At 43.7% G+C, this 15,237-nt stretch overlaps 1 protein-coding gene across 6 annotated transcripts; it reads left to right on the top strand.

Moving 5' to 3' along the window:
- The first annotated feature begins 2,785 nt into the window (after window positions 1-2,785).
- IFT27 (intraflagellar transport 27) lies at window positions 2,786-10,915 on the top strand. 6 transcript variants are annotated; one of them, XM_083701194.1, is made up of 7 exons: window positions 2,788-3,482; window positions 6,768-6,847; window positions 7,534-7,593; window positions 8,733-8,792; window positions 9,977-10,094; window positions 10,385-10,494; window positions 10,655-10,915. In XM_083701194.1, exons 1-7 carry the CDS (start codon window positions 3,338-3,340, stop codon window positions 10,751-10,753), a joined length of 672 nt encoding a protein of 223 aa, XP_083557320.1. In that variant the 5' UTR covers window positions 2,788-3,337; the 3' UTR covers window positions 10,754-10,915. The 6 variants fall into 6 exon arrangements, with proteins under 6 accessions (XP_083557321.1, XP_083557320.1, XP_083557324.1 ...); XM_083701196.1 differs by having other exon boundaries at window positions 2,794-3,413; XM_083701197.1 differs by lacking the exon at window positions 2,788-3,482 and adding an exon at window positions 3,505-3,852.
- The last annotated feature ends 4,322 nt before the right edge of the window (window positions 10,916-15,237 follow it).

The raw sequence follows: 15,237 nt of genomic DNA, 5'->3' as shown, positions 1-15,237 counted from the left end.
TCTCTGACTCCCACCATTATCAGCAAGCAACTCCCATAAAATAACCATAAGGGAATGTAGTCCTCAGGCTGAAAAGCTTCCCAGCCCTAATACATATTCAGTTAGCAGGGAATCTCATTAAACTCAATCAGATTTACTCCTGAGTAAACATGCACCGGATTGCATTGTAAGGCTGCAATTCTGTGAATACTTACTTGTGCATAAGCCTCACTGTGCAGACTTCTGAATATACAGATAGGATCAGGCTGCACAGCTTTAGAGGGCAGGTTTATTCCCTGGCGGTGGGGGAGATACTTATTTCTCCTGAGCTGTGATTTCTCCCTGCAAATGTGCACCACAATAAATTTCCACACTTGCTAGACTCGCTTCTGGTTTCAGAGTCCAAGTGATGGGGAAATTCTTCAAATATAATCATTAAGGGTGTATGCAGAAGACAATCTGCAGGGAACAGAAGAAAATCTTCCTCCAACTATCACTTCTCCTCCCTACAAATGCCTGTCAGCCATTACGTTTCCTTGGTAGCATTTAGTTCCACCTAATTTTAGTTGATAATCAGTGGGGCTGGATTTTAATCACTGAGGACAATTTTTAATTGGTAAGACTGAAAATGAATGTTTTGTTTGTTTGTTTGAATATAGTGGCCATCTGCACCTCCACAGGGCAGGAATTCCAGTCAATGCACCACTACAGAGGAGGCTCTATCCTAATGGGTGCTTCCACACTGTCCCTTCATGTTGTTTTCTATGATCCAATTCCTATCTACCTGTTTTGCCCACATCCTGTCCAGAGCCACTGTGTTTAAAAGCCCATTTATACTAATCAGTTGTAATTTGACTTCTTTATCAGTATTGTCATTAGAAAAAGTCTGTTTTAAATAAGCATTTACTCCCCTTCATTCCTTTCAATATGCCCTCTTGAATGGAAAGAAATACTGTAGCCACTGCATTTATTAAAAGAAAAGTGCAGGTTCTCAAGCCTGCCTTCAACCCCTATGCTCTAGCCAATGCTTCCTTTGTGGGGAAGAAGGGATATTCTTGCTGATGTTTACTGGTATTACCTCCTGTATAGTGCTTCACATTTAGATGTATGTCATTGAATTCACACTGGCTTTTGGTGGCCAGGGAAAGAACAAGATTAAAGCACTAATCCAATCCATTTATTTGGGAGTGACCACCATTGAATGAAATGGGACTCACCATTGAGTAGACATGCACAAGACTGCAATTATGCTTTAACTGGAAGATTGTGTGATTAATATATTGTTACTCCACCCGGGCTCAACCTACAGATGGAGAGGGTTCTAAATTAAAAGGGGAGCATACAACACCTTGTAAGGAATTTGCTGCCACAAGATGTGCCAATGGCCACTGACTCAGAGGGTATTTTAAAAGTCACATAGGTCTGGCAAATGGCTAGCACTCATGATGTCTAATGGAACCTCCATGTCCCATGGAAGGATCTGGTTGGATACTGTTGGAATGCTGGATTGATCCCACAGGGCTTCTGCATTCTTATGAATGTAACAAATCCTTCAGAGCTTTTGAGTCCCGATGCTGAGCCAGTGTGCTGTAGTATAGAATCATAGAACTGCAGAGTTGGAAGGGACCACAAGGGTCATCTAGTCCACGCATAGGCAAACTCTGGCCCTCCAGATGTTTGGGACCACAATTCCCATCATCCCTAGCTAACAGGACCAGTGGTCAGGGATGATGGGAATTGTAGTCCCAAACATCTGGAGGGCCAGAGTTTGCCTATGCCTGATCTAGTCCAATCCACTGCAATGCAAGAATCCTGCCCACAACTGTTATCGGAGCACAATCACGAGGCTGCCAGATCGACACTAAAACACAAAGCTCGTGTGGTGGCCATGGTTTAGTTCAGAGGTGCTCAACATTTTCGGATGAAAACCTGGCAATGCTCACAATGCCATATGCAGCAGGCAAAACACCAACACTTACATACCCCAAATAAAACAGAAAAGCAGGCAAGCCCATAACCAAACATTGCCCCCCCAAAAAAATTTAAAATTGGAGGGACAGTGGCTACAGGCACCAAGTCAGAAAGTGCTACGAGGGCTGGCCTAAGGCATTTTGGCACCTGAGGCGGACCCCCAAATGGCATCCCTCTACCTTCCAGGGAAGAAGGGGTGAGGGAAGATCTACATCAGGAGCAAGGCCGGGGGGGGGGGATGAACACCAGGATCAGCTGCCCCAGTGGATCTTGGCACCTGAGGCGCTCACCTCACCTTGCTACCTAGGTAGGCCAGCCCTGGGCACTATATTGGGAACACCCGGGCTAGCCATTATCACCTCAACAGTAATATTGTGAAGATGTAAACCAGTGGGGCCTATGCCACCGTAAAAGAAAGGCGGTATTGACACACAATGAACTCCAAAAAGCGAATGGCCTTTCCAGCTCTGGAGCAATGTCAGCTGTTGTGATCCGCCCTTCCCTACCATTTCTTCCCCGTTTTCGGGGTCAAGAGGTGGGGAAGCAGCAGCTACTCTCCCCTCTCTCTGCTCCCCATCCCGCCTTCCTTTTGCCTCAAGGAAGGAAGGGTTCCCTCGTTGCCTTTGCTCGGGAATTCGCGAGGAGAGGAGAGGCCCCTCTCCTATGGTTGAGCAACAGTAGACGCCACTCATCCCCGAGCTGGGGACGTTGAAGTGCGGCTGCCCGTCAACGATGAAGAATGAAGGTTCGCCGGAGGAGGGTCAAAAAGCGCGCGACGCCAGTGACCGTTGGAGACGGTTCGAACCCCCCGCAGCGCGCGCAGCCCTTCCCCGCTCTCTGCCAAAGGAGGGGCAACGTGTGGGGGTGGGGAAGAGACAGGGCAAGCGTCGGTCTGCGCAGACGCGGAAAACTCAGTTAACCTTGCGTGGAGCCTCCATAAACACAGAAAGTACATAGGAGCCACATAGCGGCGTGGGAAGGCCCACTGTTGATGGGCGGGTGGGGGTGTTTAGGGATTGACTTGGGAAGTGAACCCGCGTCTTGCTTCGCAGAATCCTAATGGAAAGTAGTCACCGAATCGGGATTATCCGAAGACAGTTTAACCGTAGTCATTTCCGGCGTCCCTAGAGAATTGACAACGAAAAGAGCATGATTCCGTCCCAGTGGTACAGGCCGCCCGGAATCAACCAATCATAAAATAGGCTCGTTTGGCGGGTCATTAATCACCGGGTAGAAGAAGACGGTCCACGCACGCAAAATTGTTGCTTTGAATGACTTCATCGCTTCCTCAGGCAGGGGCGTCATCGCGGTTGGCGGCCCTGGACGACTTCAAATGATTGAGCACAAACTGAGCCAATAGGCGCCTAGAGTTCCTTTTGATCGGCACATGCTGAGAACTAATGAGCCGAGGGCATCAACGAAAAGGGCGGAAAGGACGTGCGAGGGAACAGCCAAACGGAAATGTAGGCGGGCGCAACGCGAAACCAATCGCTTCTTCCGAGAACGGGGAGCGTCGGCCAATAGGATTGCAGGTGCGGGTGGGCGGGGGAAGAGCGGACGTTCTCGTGTCCTGTTGCTAGGAGAGGGCTGGAGTCGCTTTTTTCCGCGAGAGGCGGAGGAGCGTGGTTTAGGTTGGAAGCTGGGTTTGCGGGGACCCGGTAGCCCAGGCCCTGCGCCGCTGTCCCCGCGGATCTCAGGGCGGCTCTCCCTCCCGACCCGCTAAGGCCCAGCCTCAGGGGTCCCTTTCCCCGCCTGCCTTAATTCCAGCCCCTCGATGCCTACACAACCCTCCCCTCCGTAAGCGCCGGCCTCTTCCTCTCCCCTTTCCCCACAAAATCCTCTCCTGTGGTGAAGGGGTAGCGCAGGCCATGGTGAAGCTGGCTGCCAAGTGCATCGTGGCAGGTGAGTTCCGAAACCGGCCGCCTTGGCAGCATCGCTACAAGTCGCACCTCGTGTACAGGGACCTGAGAGTCCCGGGCCAAGGCATGTCCTCGTCTCAGAGGGGAGGAAAAGAGCATTGCTGCCTCTGCACAAGCGCCCGCAATCTAAGGATGCGGTTAAGGTGTTCGGTTGCTTTTATAGCAACGCAGCCTGACAGGAAACCGTTGCTTTTAAATCATTCCTGCCCCGCTCTAGAAATCTCTTGAGAATCCCTTCCTTCCTAGATCGACATGGTTAGGATTGGGTTTATATATATATATATATATATATATATATATATATATAGTAAAGAGTATATGCCTTGGGTTAATTTTGTTCCCTGTAGAAAGGGAAGCACAGGAGCACACCAGGTAGGAGGACTTGCTCTTGAAAAAGCGAAAACACACAAAGAGGAAAAAAGCTCGGCACACCTGCTATCTAATTATTCTATTGCTCTGGGACCAGTTTGACCCTCCAATGTCAAACATAAGCTCTCTAGGGCATTGCTGATTTCTATCAGTCACATCTAATTTTGGCTTTGTGATGTGAATGTTTTGTCTCTCGTGTTGCAAACTTTCTTGCATCGGTTGGTGGCATACAAATCAATCAATAAATGATTCTGGTTGTTGAAAATGACAATTAGTCTGCAACAGGTCCTCCTTTTAAGGGGGCAAAGGCTTTCTTTGCAAACCTGTTAAGGAAAACAATGGTGAAAGGAAGAGATTGTTCCAGTTCCATGTTAAATAGCAGGCATGTCCACCTTTCAAGAGACTGAGATCTACTCTCACTATAAAATAACTGGCAGTGAGTTACATACCCCCCATGATCTACCAGTAGATCAAGATCTACCTGTCGGACGTGCCTGTTATATAGAAATGAACTGTAACTGGCAGTTTGAACTTACCTTGATTTGCCAGAAAGCATATTGACGGTTGGTTGGTTGGTTGGTTGGTTTGGTTGGTTGGTTGTTTAAAAAATCTGCAGATCAGGAGGCACTGTAGGCTTTAGGATCAGCTTTTAGACATGCAAGTTTCCCAAATAGAACAGAAAATGCCAAGATTATTGAAAGATGATGTGGTTTTATCGCATGCTTAGCATTATGGGATGTTTCTTTAGAATCTTAGAAGGGTCGTGACCCTAGAATCAGATTACTCTTTTTCAGGGGATGAGGGCAGACTCTGAAGGGGGAGGCCATGCAGGGCTAATCCCCCAAAAGCTCTTCGAAGCAGGGCTGGTGTGTCCCGCTTGAGAAGTGCCACTCCACTAGCGTAGAAGGGCCAGCATCGGCAAGATTCACAAGATCCCTTTGTGCTCCGTGAGATGTTGCGAGATTTCAGTGAGATCTCACTGGAAATGGGAACCAATGCCAGCACTGCTTCTCCACTGGTGGTGGAGGCGGCAGAACAGGCAGGGTGCCCATGAGAGTACCAACTCAGGGACTTACGCTGCTTCATCCTGCCTCATAGGTGGGCAGTCAATTGGTACCAGTGCCCTTCTTGCCTAAGGATGTAGCATTGCTATCTTCAGTCTAGAGGACTCCATTGCAGAGGCCCCCATGAGGAGGTTGATGCCAGAGCAGAAGACTAATGGAGCAGGCTGGGGCCTTTAACTGATAAGGCAACTACCACCAAGGGCAGACCAATAATAGGTATGTTGCCGCTATATAGAGCTCAATCTCAATTTGATAATTGCTGAAGCTACATCAGCACTCTGCTCTGGGCCTCACAACGATATATTCCATATTTTTACTTTAAAAGCAAACCTTACACCACCATTGATAAATGCAAAATACTCAATTTGCCTAAATAAATTTTATTTTCTAATTGCATTACAAGGTGGCCTAGTCAACCAGAAGCATATAAATTTGACTGTGTTGTCTCATGCATAATGGACACATTTTTTCTGCTATGTCCATTGGGTGCTCCTGTCTTACCTGGCATCCATGCAAGAGTATGAAGTTTGAGTGGAGTAAACACACACAGGCCAGCCGCCCTGAAAAGCACAATTTCCTTCAATTAGTCTTGGAAATAGTTGCTCAATTTGAGCCGAAATACTGAATTTTTCATGCATGTTGCTCCTGCATATGCATGTCTAGCAGAACAATTGCATCCTGTGTGAACAGAGAGAAACTGTTGTGAAATCTGAGCGTTTCGTGCATCTTATGCAGAAGAATTAACATGTTTTTCCTGTTCAATTCTGATGCCTAAAATGTTGAATCCTGACAATATTGTTATGATCGGAATTAAATATTTTTCCATACTGGAAAGTACAGTATGTTGCACCTTTAGGCAATGTTTCCACAATGCCATTTGTTGTGTTCTGTACAGTAGATCTCCTAACTTCACTCTTGTTCGCATTATGAACATAAGACTGGACAAGGTTATGATTGGCATACAGCTTCTGGGTCATGTGACCAGCATGACTAAGCCGCTTCTGGCGAACCAGAGCAGCTCACAGAAACACCGTTTACCTTCCTGCCAGAGTGGTACCTATTTATCTACTTGCACTTTTACGTGCTTTTGAACTGTTAGGTTGGCAGGAGCAGGGACCGAGCAACAGGTGCTCACCCTGTCGCGGGGATTCGAACTGCCGACCTTCTGATCGGCAAGCCCTAGGCTCTGTGGTTTAACCCACAGTGCCACCTCCGTCCTTTGCCCAGACAGGTGTACGGTATTTAAATCCTTTGGTTTCAGCATGCATATAAAATGTATAATATTGAAATGCTCATTGTTTACATCAGTATTATTTATTTATTTAGCATCCCCCCTCTTGTTTATTTATTGAATTTATATATCACTCTATACCCGCAGGTCCATTATATTTCTTAGAATATAATTGGAGGAAGGAAGTAACTTAGCCAAATTAGAATAAAAGTATTTTTCCTATTTGTTGTGTAGGTGACCCAGCAGTGGGGAAAAGTGCCTTGGTCCAGATGTTCTGCAATGATGGGGCTCATTTTCAGAAAAATTATACATTGGTGAGCTTTTGGATGGAATGACAAGCACCGGGGAGGAGAGACATTGGTGTGATCTTCACAGATCTGAATGTTAATCATAGTGCTAAGTATTTTGGTTACATTTAAAACATCCCATCAGAAAAGTGGCAAGGATATATTTACCTAGGACCAATTTGTACACTTACACAACCAATTATCATCAAATGCAGGAGGAGCAAAAGTGCATCGCATTCCAGGCACCCATACAGAGACCTGTACATGTGGAAACCCAATTTGAGGAGGAAGACTTGTACAAATCAGGTCTCTGCACGTGTAGGTCTTCATGTTGAAACATACTTTTTTTGTATTTACCTTAGGTGAGCAGAAAAAGAAAGATGTACTATTTCTCTTATGAAGATTGTTGCCTGAAAAGGGGTTTGAAAAATATCCTAAAGAATCTACAGCCAGAGTTAGTCCTGCAGCAAAAAATAAACTTTCTATAACTGTGAGCAACTGCCTTCATTTCAGCCTAGTTTTGTTTTTCCAGGCTAGTCCCAAACATCCATTTTTCAGATTCTGAGTGTTTCTGTGACATATAAATTAGTTTGTTATATTGTGATGATGATTTGAAAAGCCTGAAGGATTCTGTTGGCCCTAGGCAAGCAGTATGAAAATACACTTGCTTCCTCTGAATCTTTATGACATGTTTACCTTATTTTGATTGACAGACAACAGGAGTAGAATTGCTGGTGAAGACGGTACTCATTCCAGAGACAAATGATAGTGTGGTGAGCCCAGCTATGATTTAAACAGATAGGCTTTTTTAAAAAAATTAAAAAGCCTATCTAGAATTCTCATTTTTTTCAATGACTTTGTTTAACTTACTCCGATTCTGTTAGTTAATTTATACAAACATAGGAAAACTTATTTGTATAGCATTAATGTTGACGCAGGTGGCGCTGTGGGTTAAAGCCTCAGTGCCTAGGACTTGCCGATCGAAAGGTCGGCGGTTCGAATCCCTGCGGCGGGGTGCGCTCCTGCTGCTCGGTCCCAGCGCCTGCCAACCTAGCAGTTCGAAAGTACCTCCGGGTGCAAGTAGATAAATAGGGACCGCTTACCAGCGGGAAGGTAAACGGCGTTTCCGTGTGCTGCACTGGCTTGGCAGATGCAGCTTGTCACGCTGGCCACGTGACCCGGAAGTGTCTCCGGACAGCGCTGGCCCCTGGCCTCTTAAGTGAGATGGGCGCACAACCCCAGAGTCTGTCAAGACTGGCCCGTACGGGCAGGGGTACCTTTACCTTTACCTTTAATGTTGACAATGCAACGTCTTGGACTCTCTAATTTGTTCCAATAACTTCATACCCATTGGGACTCCTACCTCTTTGGGATAAAATCATGTAACTGTGTTGGTATATGAGTTGCCATTTTGTCTATGCAATAAGTTGATACTAGGAATAGAAGCAGAAATCAATGTTTTATAGGAAAGGAAAGAACAAGCTTTCTGAACCATCTCAACTGCTTTGACTCTCCCCCAACCCTCAGAGCTCTTTGCTGCCACCATTTGGTGAGTTAGTCATGGGCTGCTTAGTGAAATAGGGCAGTGAAATACTTGCAAGCTGGACTATCCTGGGCTATGGTGTGTTTTCTTCTGTATTTAAAAATATAATAGTTAATTCATTTCTATAGCTCTGTGGTCAAAACAAAAAAAATTCCTTCCAGTAGCACCTTAAAGACCAACTAAGTTAGTTCTTGGTATGAGCTTTCGTGTGCATGCACACTTCTTCAGATAGCTCTGTGGGTTACATGTATTATTATTAATTATTAAGATTGTGATCATTGCTGTGCCTGAAGCGAAGTAGCATTTAAAAACTGTTTACTTAGTAGGGAAGGTTTAATGGCTACACATTGTTTTTGCTTTTGCTTTCAGGAACTCTTCCTCTTTGACTCAGCAGGGAAAGAAATCTTTTCTGAAATGCTAGAGAAACTGGCAAGTAGAATATAAGAGTTTTCATTCAACAGATAAGTTCTGAAGTACCCCTGGCTTCCACATCATAATTAAAGCTTGCATAAGAACTGGGAGTAATCATTCCTTCCTGTCTTCCTTTTTCCTAACAACTGAATGGATCGTCACGGGGGGGGGGGGGGGGCAATTTTCCCCATGCATAAAAGTTATTGGTAGGGAAAGAGAGCAGTTCAGTCTCCTAAACAAAAGTGGGCAGAAGTTTAAATACAATTGAGCAGTGCAGCACGGTGTCAGGTAGACCAACTAATGCCTTCTGGTTATTTGAATTCTTTCAGATAATTAACACAGGCCTTTGTCGGATCCAGCAAGACACTTAAACAAGAATGCATATTTTGGGATTGTTTCACAGAAAATAGTTATGCCTTAATTTGGCTGTGCACTCCTGCTTTGTAAATTGAAAGCCCATGGATCTTATTGTGCAGAGAGCATATTTGCATAGAGTAGGGATAGCCTGGTGCCCCCAGAGGTTTTTGGACATCAGCTCCCATCATCGCTGACCATTGTTTGTGCTGGCTGGGACTGATCAGGGTTGGAGTCCAGAAGCATCTGGAGAGCACAGTGTTGGTTATCCCTGACAAGGAGGACCTTTTTATGTTTCCCTAATAGATCTTCAACTTCAACTTGCTTTGTTCTTACGTGTTTGGTAGTTTTCCTAGTTTTTAAAACACTGGGGCAGTTATGCTGATTCACAAAGTGGGCATTGGCATGGTACCTTGCTGAATATGCCAGAGAAAAGTATAAACTGTAATCTCCTTCTTTGTCTTTCCCAATAGCTATGCTATATCTTTATATCTTCATTTGGAATGGTTTTCAGACTTCATTATGAGTTTATACTATGGTCTTTTCATGGAATATGATCATCTACTGCTGCACCACAGCACAAACTCCTATTTTCCATCCTTGAAAGTGCTTTTTTGAGGCTTTGGATAAGAACTTGGCTGAAACACAGCAATGTACCTTTCCCTTTGAATGCCAGTGATGTTTCCATAGATGACGGAATCCTTGTCTATCAGACTTTCTTTTCTAGCTCTGGTTTTCTGATGTTCCTTATATACCAAATTTTTTTTTAATGAATTCTCCAGGGCTGTACTGACTATTGACAACATCTGTTTCAACAGAACTGACAGTGTTTTCCTCTTGTTGCACAGTGGGAACAGCCCAATGCCCTGTGTATTGTATATGATGTTACCAATGAAGAGTCTTTCAATAACGCTGCCAAATGGCTTGAGATGCTGAGGACCCAAGCCTCTGGAATACATATTCCAGGTAGGAGACTGAATATTTCTGCATATATACTTTGTGCCTGTAACTCCTGCACATGAGTTCTGACAGACATCAGCATCTCAGTTCCAAGCTGTTAGAATGGCTTTCTTTTATTCAGTCAGTATCTGAAACAAATATGGGAAATACATATGCCATGTGACTCCCTTGTGGTCTTTCTTTCCATTACTTTGTCAAACAACACATTTTCCTGTTAACTTCTTAGATTTTATAGTGCCATTGTTAATAATGCTTCTTTTCAATGCTTCTTTTCTTCTTCCTTTTGTTTTTTGTAGGTGTGCTGGTGGGCAATAAGACCGATTTGATCGATAGGCGAGTTGTGGAACAAAAACAAGCTAAAGACTGGGCAGAAACCAATGGCCTAGAATATTGCGAGATGTCAGTAGTGAGTGTCTATATAATCGGATGTAGAGAAATAATTGCTTTCATTTTCAGATAGAGGAGGCACTGGATTATGTTGTTGTTTCCTGCAATTGTTGTTTCTTGAAGTAATTAAATGAGTTTTTCCTCATCTGTCATCATATATTTGTTTTTTATGTTTACAGAAAGAGATGGAAAACTATGAAGCCCCTTTTCACATCATGGCAAATGCCTTTCACCGACTCTACAAAGAGAGGGTGGAAACCTTTCATTCATTGGTATGAGGCACCTCTGAGCTTAGCTTGTTTCATTTCTTTGTGCCTGGAACTAATCAAATGTTTAGCAATCACAGACTAAATCCTGTAAGAGTGGAAGTTAGACTTTTATTTTCTTATTATCATATGTTTTCCTGTAATTCTAAGCCAAAATAAACCTACTGAAAGAGACTTTGACTAATATTTCACCTGGCTATTACTTATCCAGTGACTTAAAATTTGGCATGCGTGGCTTTGCCTGATTGCAGTTTAAATATTGCGAAAGCGAGTATAATGTGGGTCAAAGCATTCCCAAATGATTGAGGGTTGTTTAAAATCACAATATTAGACATTCAGCTGGAGTGTATATTGCAGATCAAGAAAGATGCCGTAAGAGCCACCAGAATGTCAACATAGTTAACAAGAAGAGTCAAAGAAGCTGGTAGAGGCAAAAAAACTTCCTTCAAAATATGGAGGTCTTGTCCAAACGAGAACAAAAAGTAACACAAGCTTGGGGAAACAAAGTGCGAGCAGGCAGTAAGGAAGAGCATATTGCTAAAAACATGAAGATCAAAACCAAGAAGTTATTCCAATACATTAGTAGCAGGAGACTATATGGGGAGGCAGTTAGACCCTTGGATGACAAAAGTGTCAAAGGAGAATAAGGACATTGCAGAGAAGTTGAATGAATTATTTGCACCTGTCATCATAGCAGAAGTTATGGGGCAGATCCCAGTGCCTGGACTCACTTTTGCAAGATGGGAGTCTGAGGATCTGAGGCAGATAGCGGTGACATGAGATGAAGTTCTTTCTAGGCCTAATAGACTAAATAAAATAAAATTGACAAGTTGCTGGGTCTAGATGGCACCCACCTGAGAGTTCTCATAGAACAGAAATGTGAAATTGCTGGTTTTCTAACAAAAATATGTAACTAGCCGTGATTGGAAAGTAGTCAGTGTCACACTAATATATAAAAATGGATTCAGGGATGTTCTTGGAAATTATAGGTCGGTTAGCTTAACATCTATCCTTGGAAAACTGGTGGAAAGCACTGTTAAGGATAAAATAACCAAGGAAATAGAAGAACAAGCCTAGGTGAAACAAGGTCGGCATGGTTTCTGCAAGATCAAGTACTGTCCCAGAAACCCATTGGAACCATCTGAAAGTGTCAACAAGCATATAAATAGAGGTGATGTGCTTGACAAAATGTACTTGGATTTTCAAAAAGCTTTCGACAAGGTACTGCACAAAGGACTCCTGAGTAAGCTTAGCAGTCAATGAAAGGAAAGGTCCTCCTGTGGTGTAGGAACGGATTAAGTAGCAGGAAGCAGAGAGTAGTAATAAATGGCCAGTTCTCTGAATGGAAAGCTGTAGGAAGTGGAGTTCCCCAAAGGATTGCTTTTGCGACTTGTGTTTTTTAACTTGTTCATAAACCATCTAAGAGTTGGAGGTGAACAGTGGTGGCCAAGTTTGCTGATGATACTAAATTGATCAGGGTCATTAAAACAAAAAGGTTGTGAAGACTTCCAAAAGGACCTCTCAAAACTGAGTGAATATGCAGTAGAATGCCTGATGCTGAGAATCACAGGTGAGCCGAGTGCTGTTGCATTCAGTTCCTACTTGTGGGGTTCCTACAGACGTCTAGTTGGCCACTGTGAGGATAGGATGCTGAACCAGACATGCCATTGGCCTGATCCAGCAGAGCTCTTAGGTTCTTAAGCCCATGGGGTAGTTTTCACAGCTTGGAGCTCTTCAGCGTTACTACTAAGACTAATATCTGTTTGTAATTTCACATTTATTTTGATTATTTAATTGATGGTTTTGATTTGGCTCATTCTCTCTGGCTGTTTGTAGTTCTCTTAACTGCTAAGGGCTTTTCTTCTCCCTCTTTTACCACTTGATAATGCACTGCCCTCTGCTGGTGCCCAGACCATTTAAGGAAGGCTGTGTCAGCCGAGGGTTAGAACACAATTGCCTTCTAAGACTTTGCCTAGCAAAACTTGCTTTTGCTTAACAGTTTTCTTCCCATTTTACTAGTGCTTGTCACATTGTACAGTTGTAACTGATGGGCTTCTGACATTTCCACTGTGGTATATAAAGAATTAATCTTGTGGGAGTGATATAGAATACACTTGCTACTTTTAAATTGAGAGATTATACTGGAAAGACTTGTCATAACGTATTTATCTGTTCTGATTTTTTTTTTTTAATTCTTCCTTATCCCAAGGGCTCAGGGCAGGTCGTAACATGCTGCACATAAATAAAGTCTAAAAATATCATGTTACAAAACCCGTACAACTCAAAGCATATTAATATGGCCCAATGTGCGCAGAGTTGTAGCACACTTACCAAAAACCAATCCAGATACAAAAGACTTGTGACTTTCCATACGCCATCTATAAGTGCCAACGATACAGAAAGGCATCCATCAAGCAATCTCATTAGCTGCAAATACCTTTGACTAGAGATATGAGGTGCAGATTACCATTTTTGCACATGGGGTTCTTGCAAAGATGCTTTCTTTTTAGTAAAGCTAATAGCAGAGAGTTCCTGAAAAACAGTCTCATTGGTGAAGGCAAAGAAACTGCTGATTGAACTCTTAATGTACATTAACACAAGTAATAATAATAATTCCTGGAAAAATTGTGTGGAACTTGCCCTTTAAAGCAGAAGGATGGGAGATGGACAAGGAGTGAAGGTGCTGCTGTGCTTGAGCAAATCTGGATTATGCCAAAAAGGCAGCAATTAAAGGCAGAATTAGTAGGGCTGCTGCTAGAATCCTGTAATAAATCCACATTCAGGAGCTGTCTTAAGGTGGGGGTGGGGATGGGGATGGCGACCAGGAATCTGATGCGGGTGCTGACAAGCAAAAGTGCTGCATATCCTTTCCTTATGCAGCCCTTGCTTGCTTTTAGGCACTTGCACGTACATACGCAGGGAGAGAGGTGCTCTGCTTTGGTACCAAATAATGGCTGTCTTCACAAATGGACAAAGCATCTGAAGTAGCAAATTGCTTCCCTGTCATTTCTGAAGTTCTCTTTGAACTGTTAGCATTATATGCTGATAATGCTTAAACATCTGCATTGTCTACCCGCTGATGTTATTTTCTTCATGCTTTATCAATGTATCCCTACCAATTATTTTTCCTAAATGGGTGGTTGCCAATTCTGCTTGCATTTTATCACACACACCCCGCTCCTTCCAGACTTGCTACACATCCACAACACTTTATACACTAAAGAGTTAAATCTTCTGAGAGTGATGTGGTTGGACAGATATAATCACAGAAGTTCATAGGCTTCTGCACCTCCCTAATTATGGGGCAGTTCCTTTGTTTGTCATCTTGGTCTGTCGTTTCTCGTGTCCCAAAATAGCAATATGTGGGTGGCTGGGGAACTGCTCACTTGCAGATTCTTGTTGCCCAGACCTCTGCAGTAATCCATAGGATCAAGGAGTTCTAGAGCTTGAAGGCACCCCAAGAGGCATCTAATCCAGGCATAGGCAAACTCGCCCTCCAGATGTTTTGGGACTACAACTCCCATCATCCCTGACCACTGGTCCTGTTAGCCAGGGATGATGGGAGTTGTAGTCACAAAACATCTGGAGGGCCGAGTTTGCCTGTGCTTGATCTAACCCAAACTCTTGCAATTTCAGGAATCAAAGCTACAGAAACCCTGACAGATGGCCATCCAATCTCTGTTTAAAAATCTCCAGTGAAGGAGACTCTACCACCTTCCAAAGTAGTCTATATAAATGTTGAACAGCTTTGGGGGATGATAGAGCCCTGACTTTCTCCAAGAAGCTCCAGGTCTGTGGAGATAAAATGGCAGGAAGAATCATGTATTCCACCTTGAGCTCCTTTGAGGATGGATGGATAGATAGATAGATAGATAGATAGATAGATAGATAGATAGATATACACCTAATCAATACATAAGGTTTCATCCCTGCCTTCTGGTGGAGTGTTGACAACCTAGCCAACACTTTGTTGAAGTCGCTGCAATTTTACTTCCACAGGCTCCCTCAATTCTTGTTCTGATTTGGGAGATTTCTCTCTTCCCCACTCCCCACGGGAGGAATTTAGTTCATTCTTCTGTCATAGCCTCACATATCTCCTCCCCTGGAGATGTTTTCTTCCTTTCTCCAAAGAGAAGCCTGGGATTTCTTTTCTTTCACTCTGATCTTTGAAAACAAATAATAACCTGGCAGTGCTTATAGGGTGAATATGACAGGCCCAGTGTGTCAAGCCTGGGTTGGGGTCAGTTTTCATGAGTTCCCCTCAAGCCATATATGTGTGAATGGGAACGGCATGGAGGTTGCAATAAGATTGCTGAGTAAGTACTGGGAAATTATCTTTCTCTAGTTCTCTCCAGGAAGCAAGCACTATAAAATAAATTGATTATTGGAACACAAAGTCATGCATAATCATACAGAATCCCAGCATTCGTTTATCTGCCCAAGCCTCAAAACATTAAAGGTCCAGTTCCCCAAAATTTGGGGCATTTTTTTCCCCC

The sequence above is a fragment of the Podarcis gaigeae genome, assembly GCF_964106915.1.
Source record: "Podarcis gaigeae genome assembly, chromosome: 10".
Classification (NCBI taxonomy): domain Eukaryota; kingdom Metazoa; phylum Chordata; class Lepidosauria; order Squamata; family Lacertidae; genus Podarcis; species Podarcis gaigeae.
The sequence above is the reverse complement of the archived record's forward strand: the minus strand, read 5'-3'. Positions and strand labels throughout refer to the sequence as shown.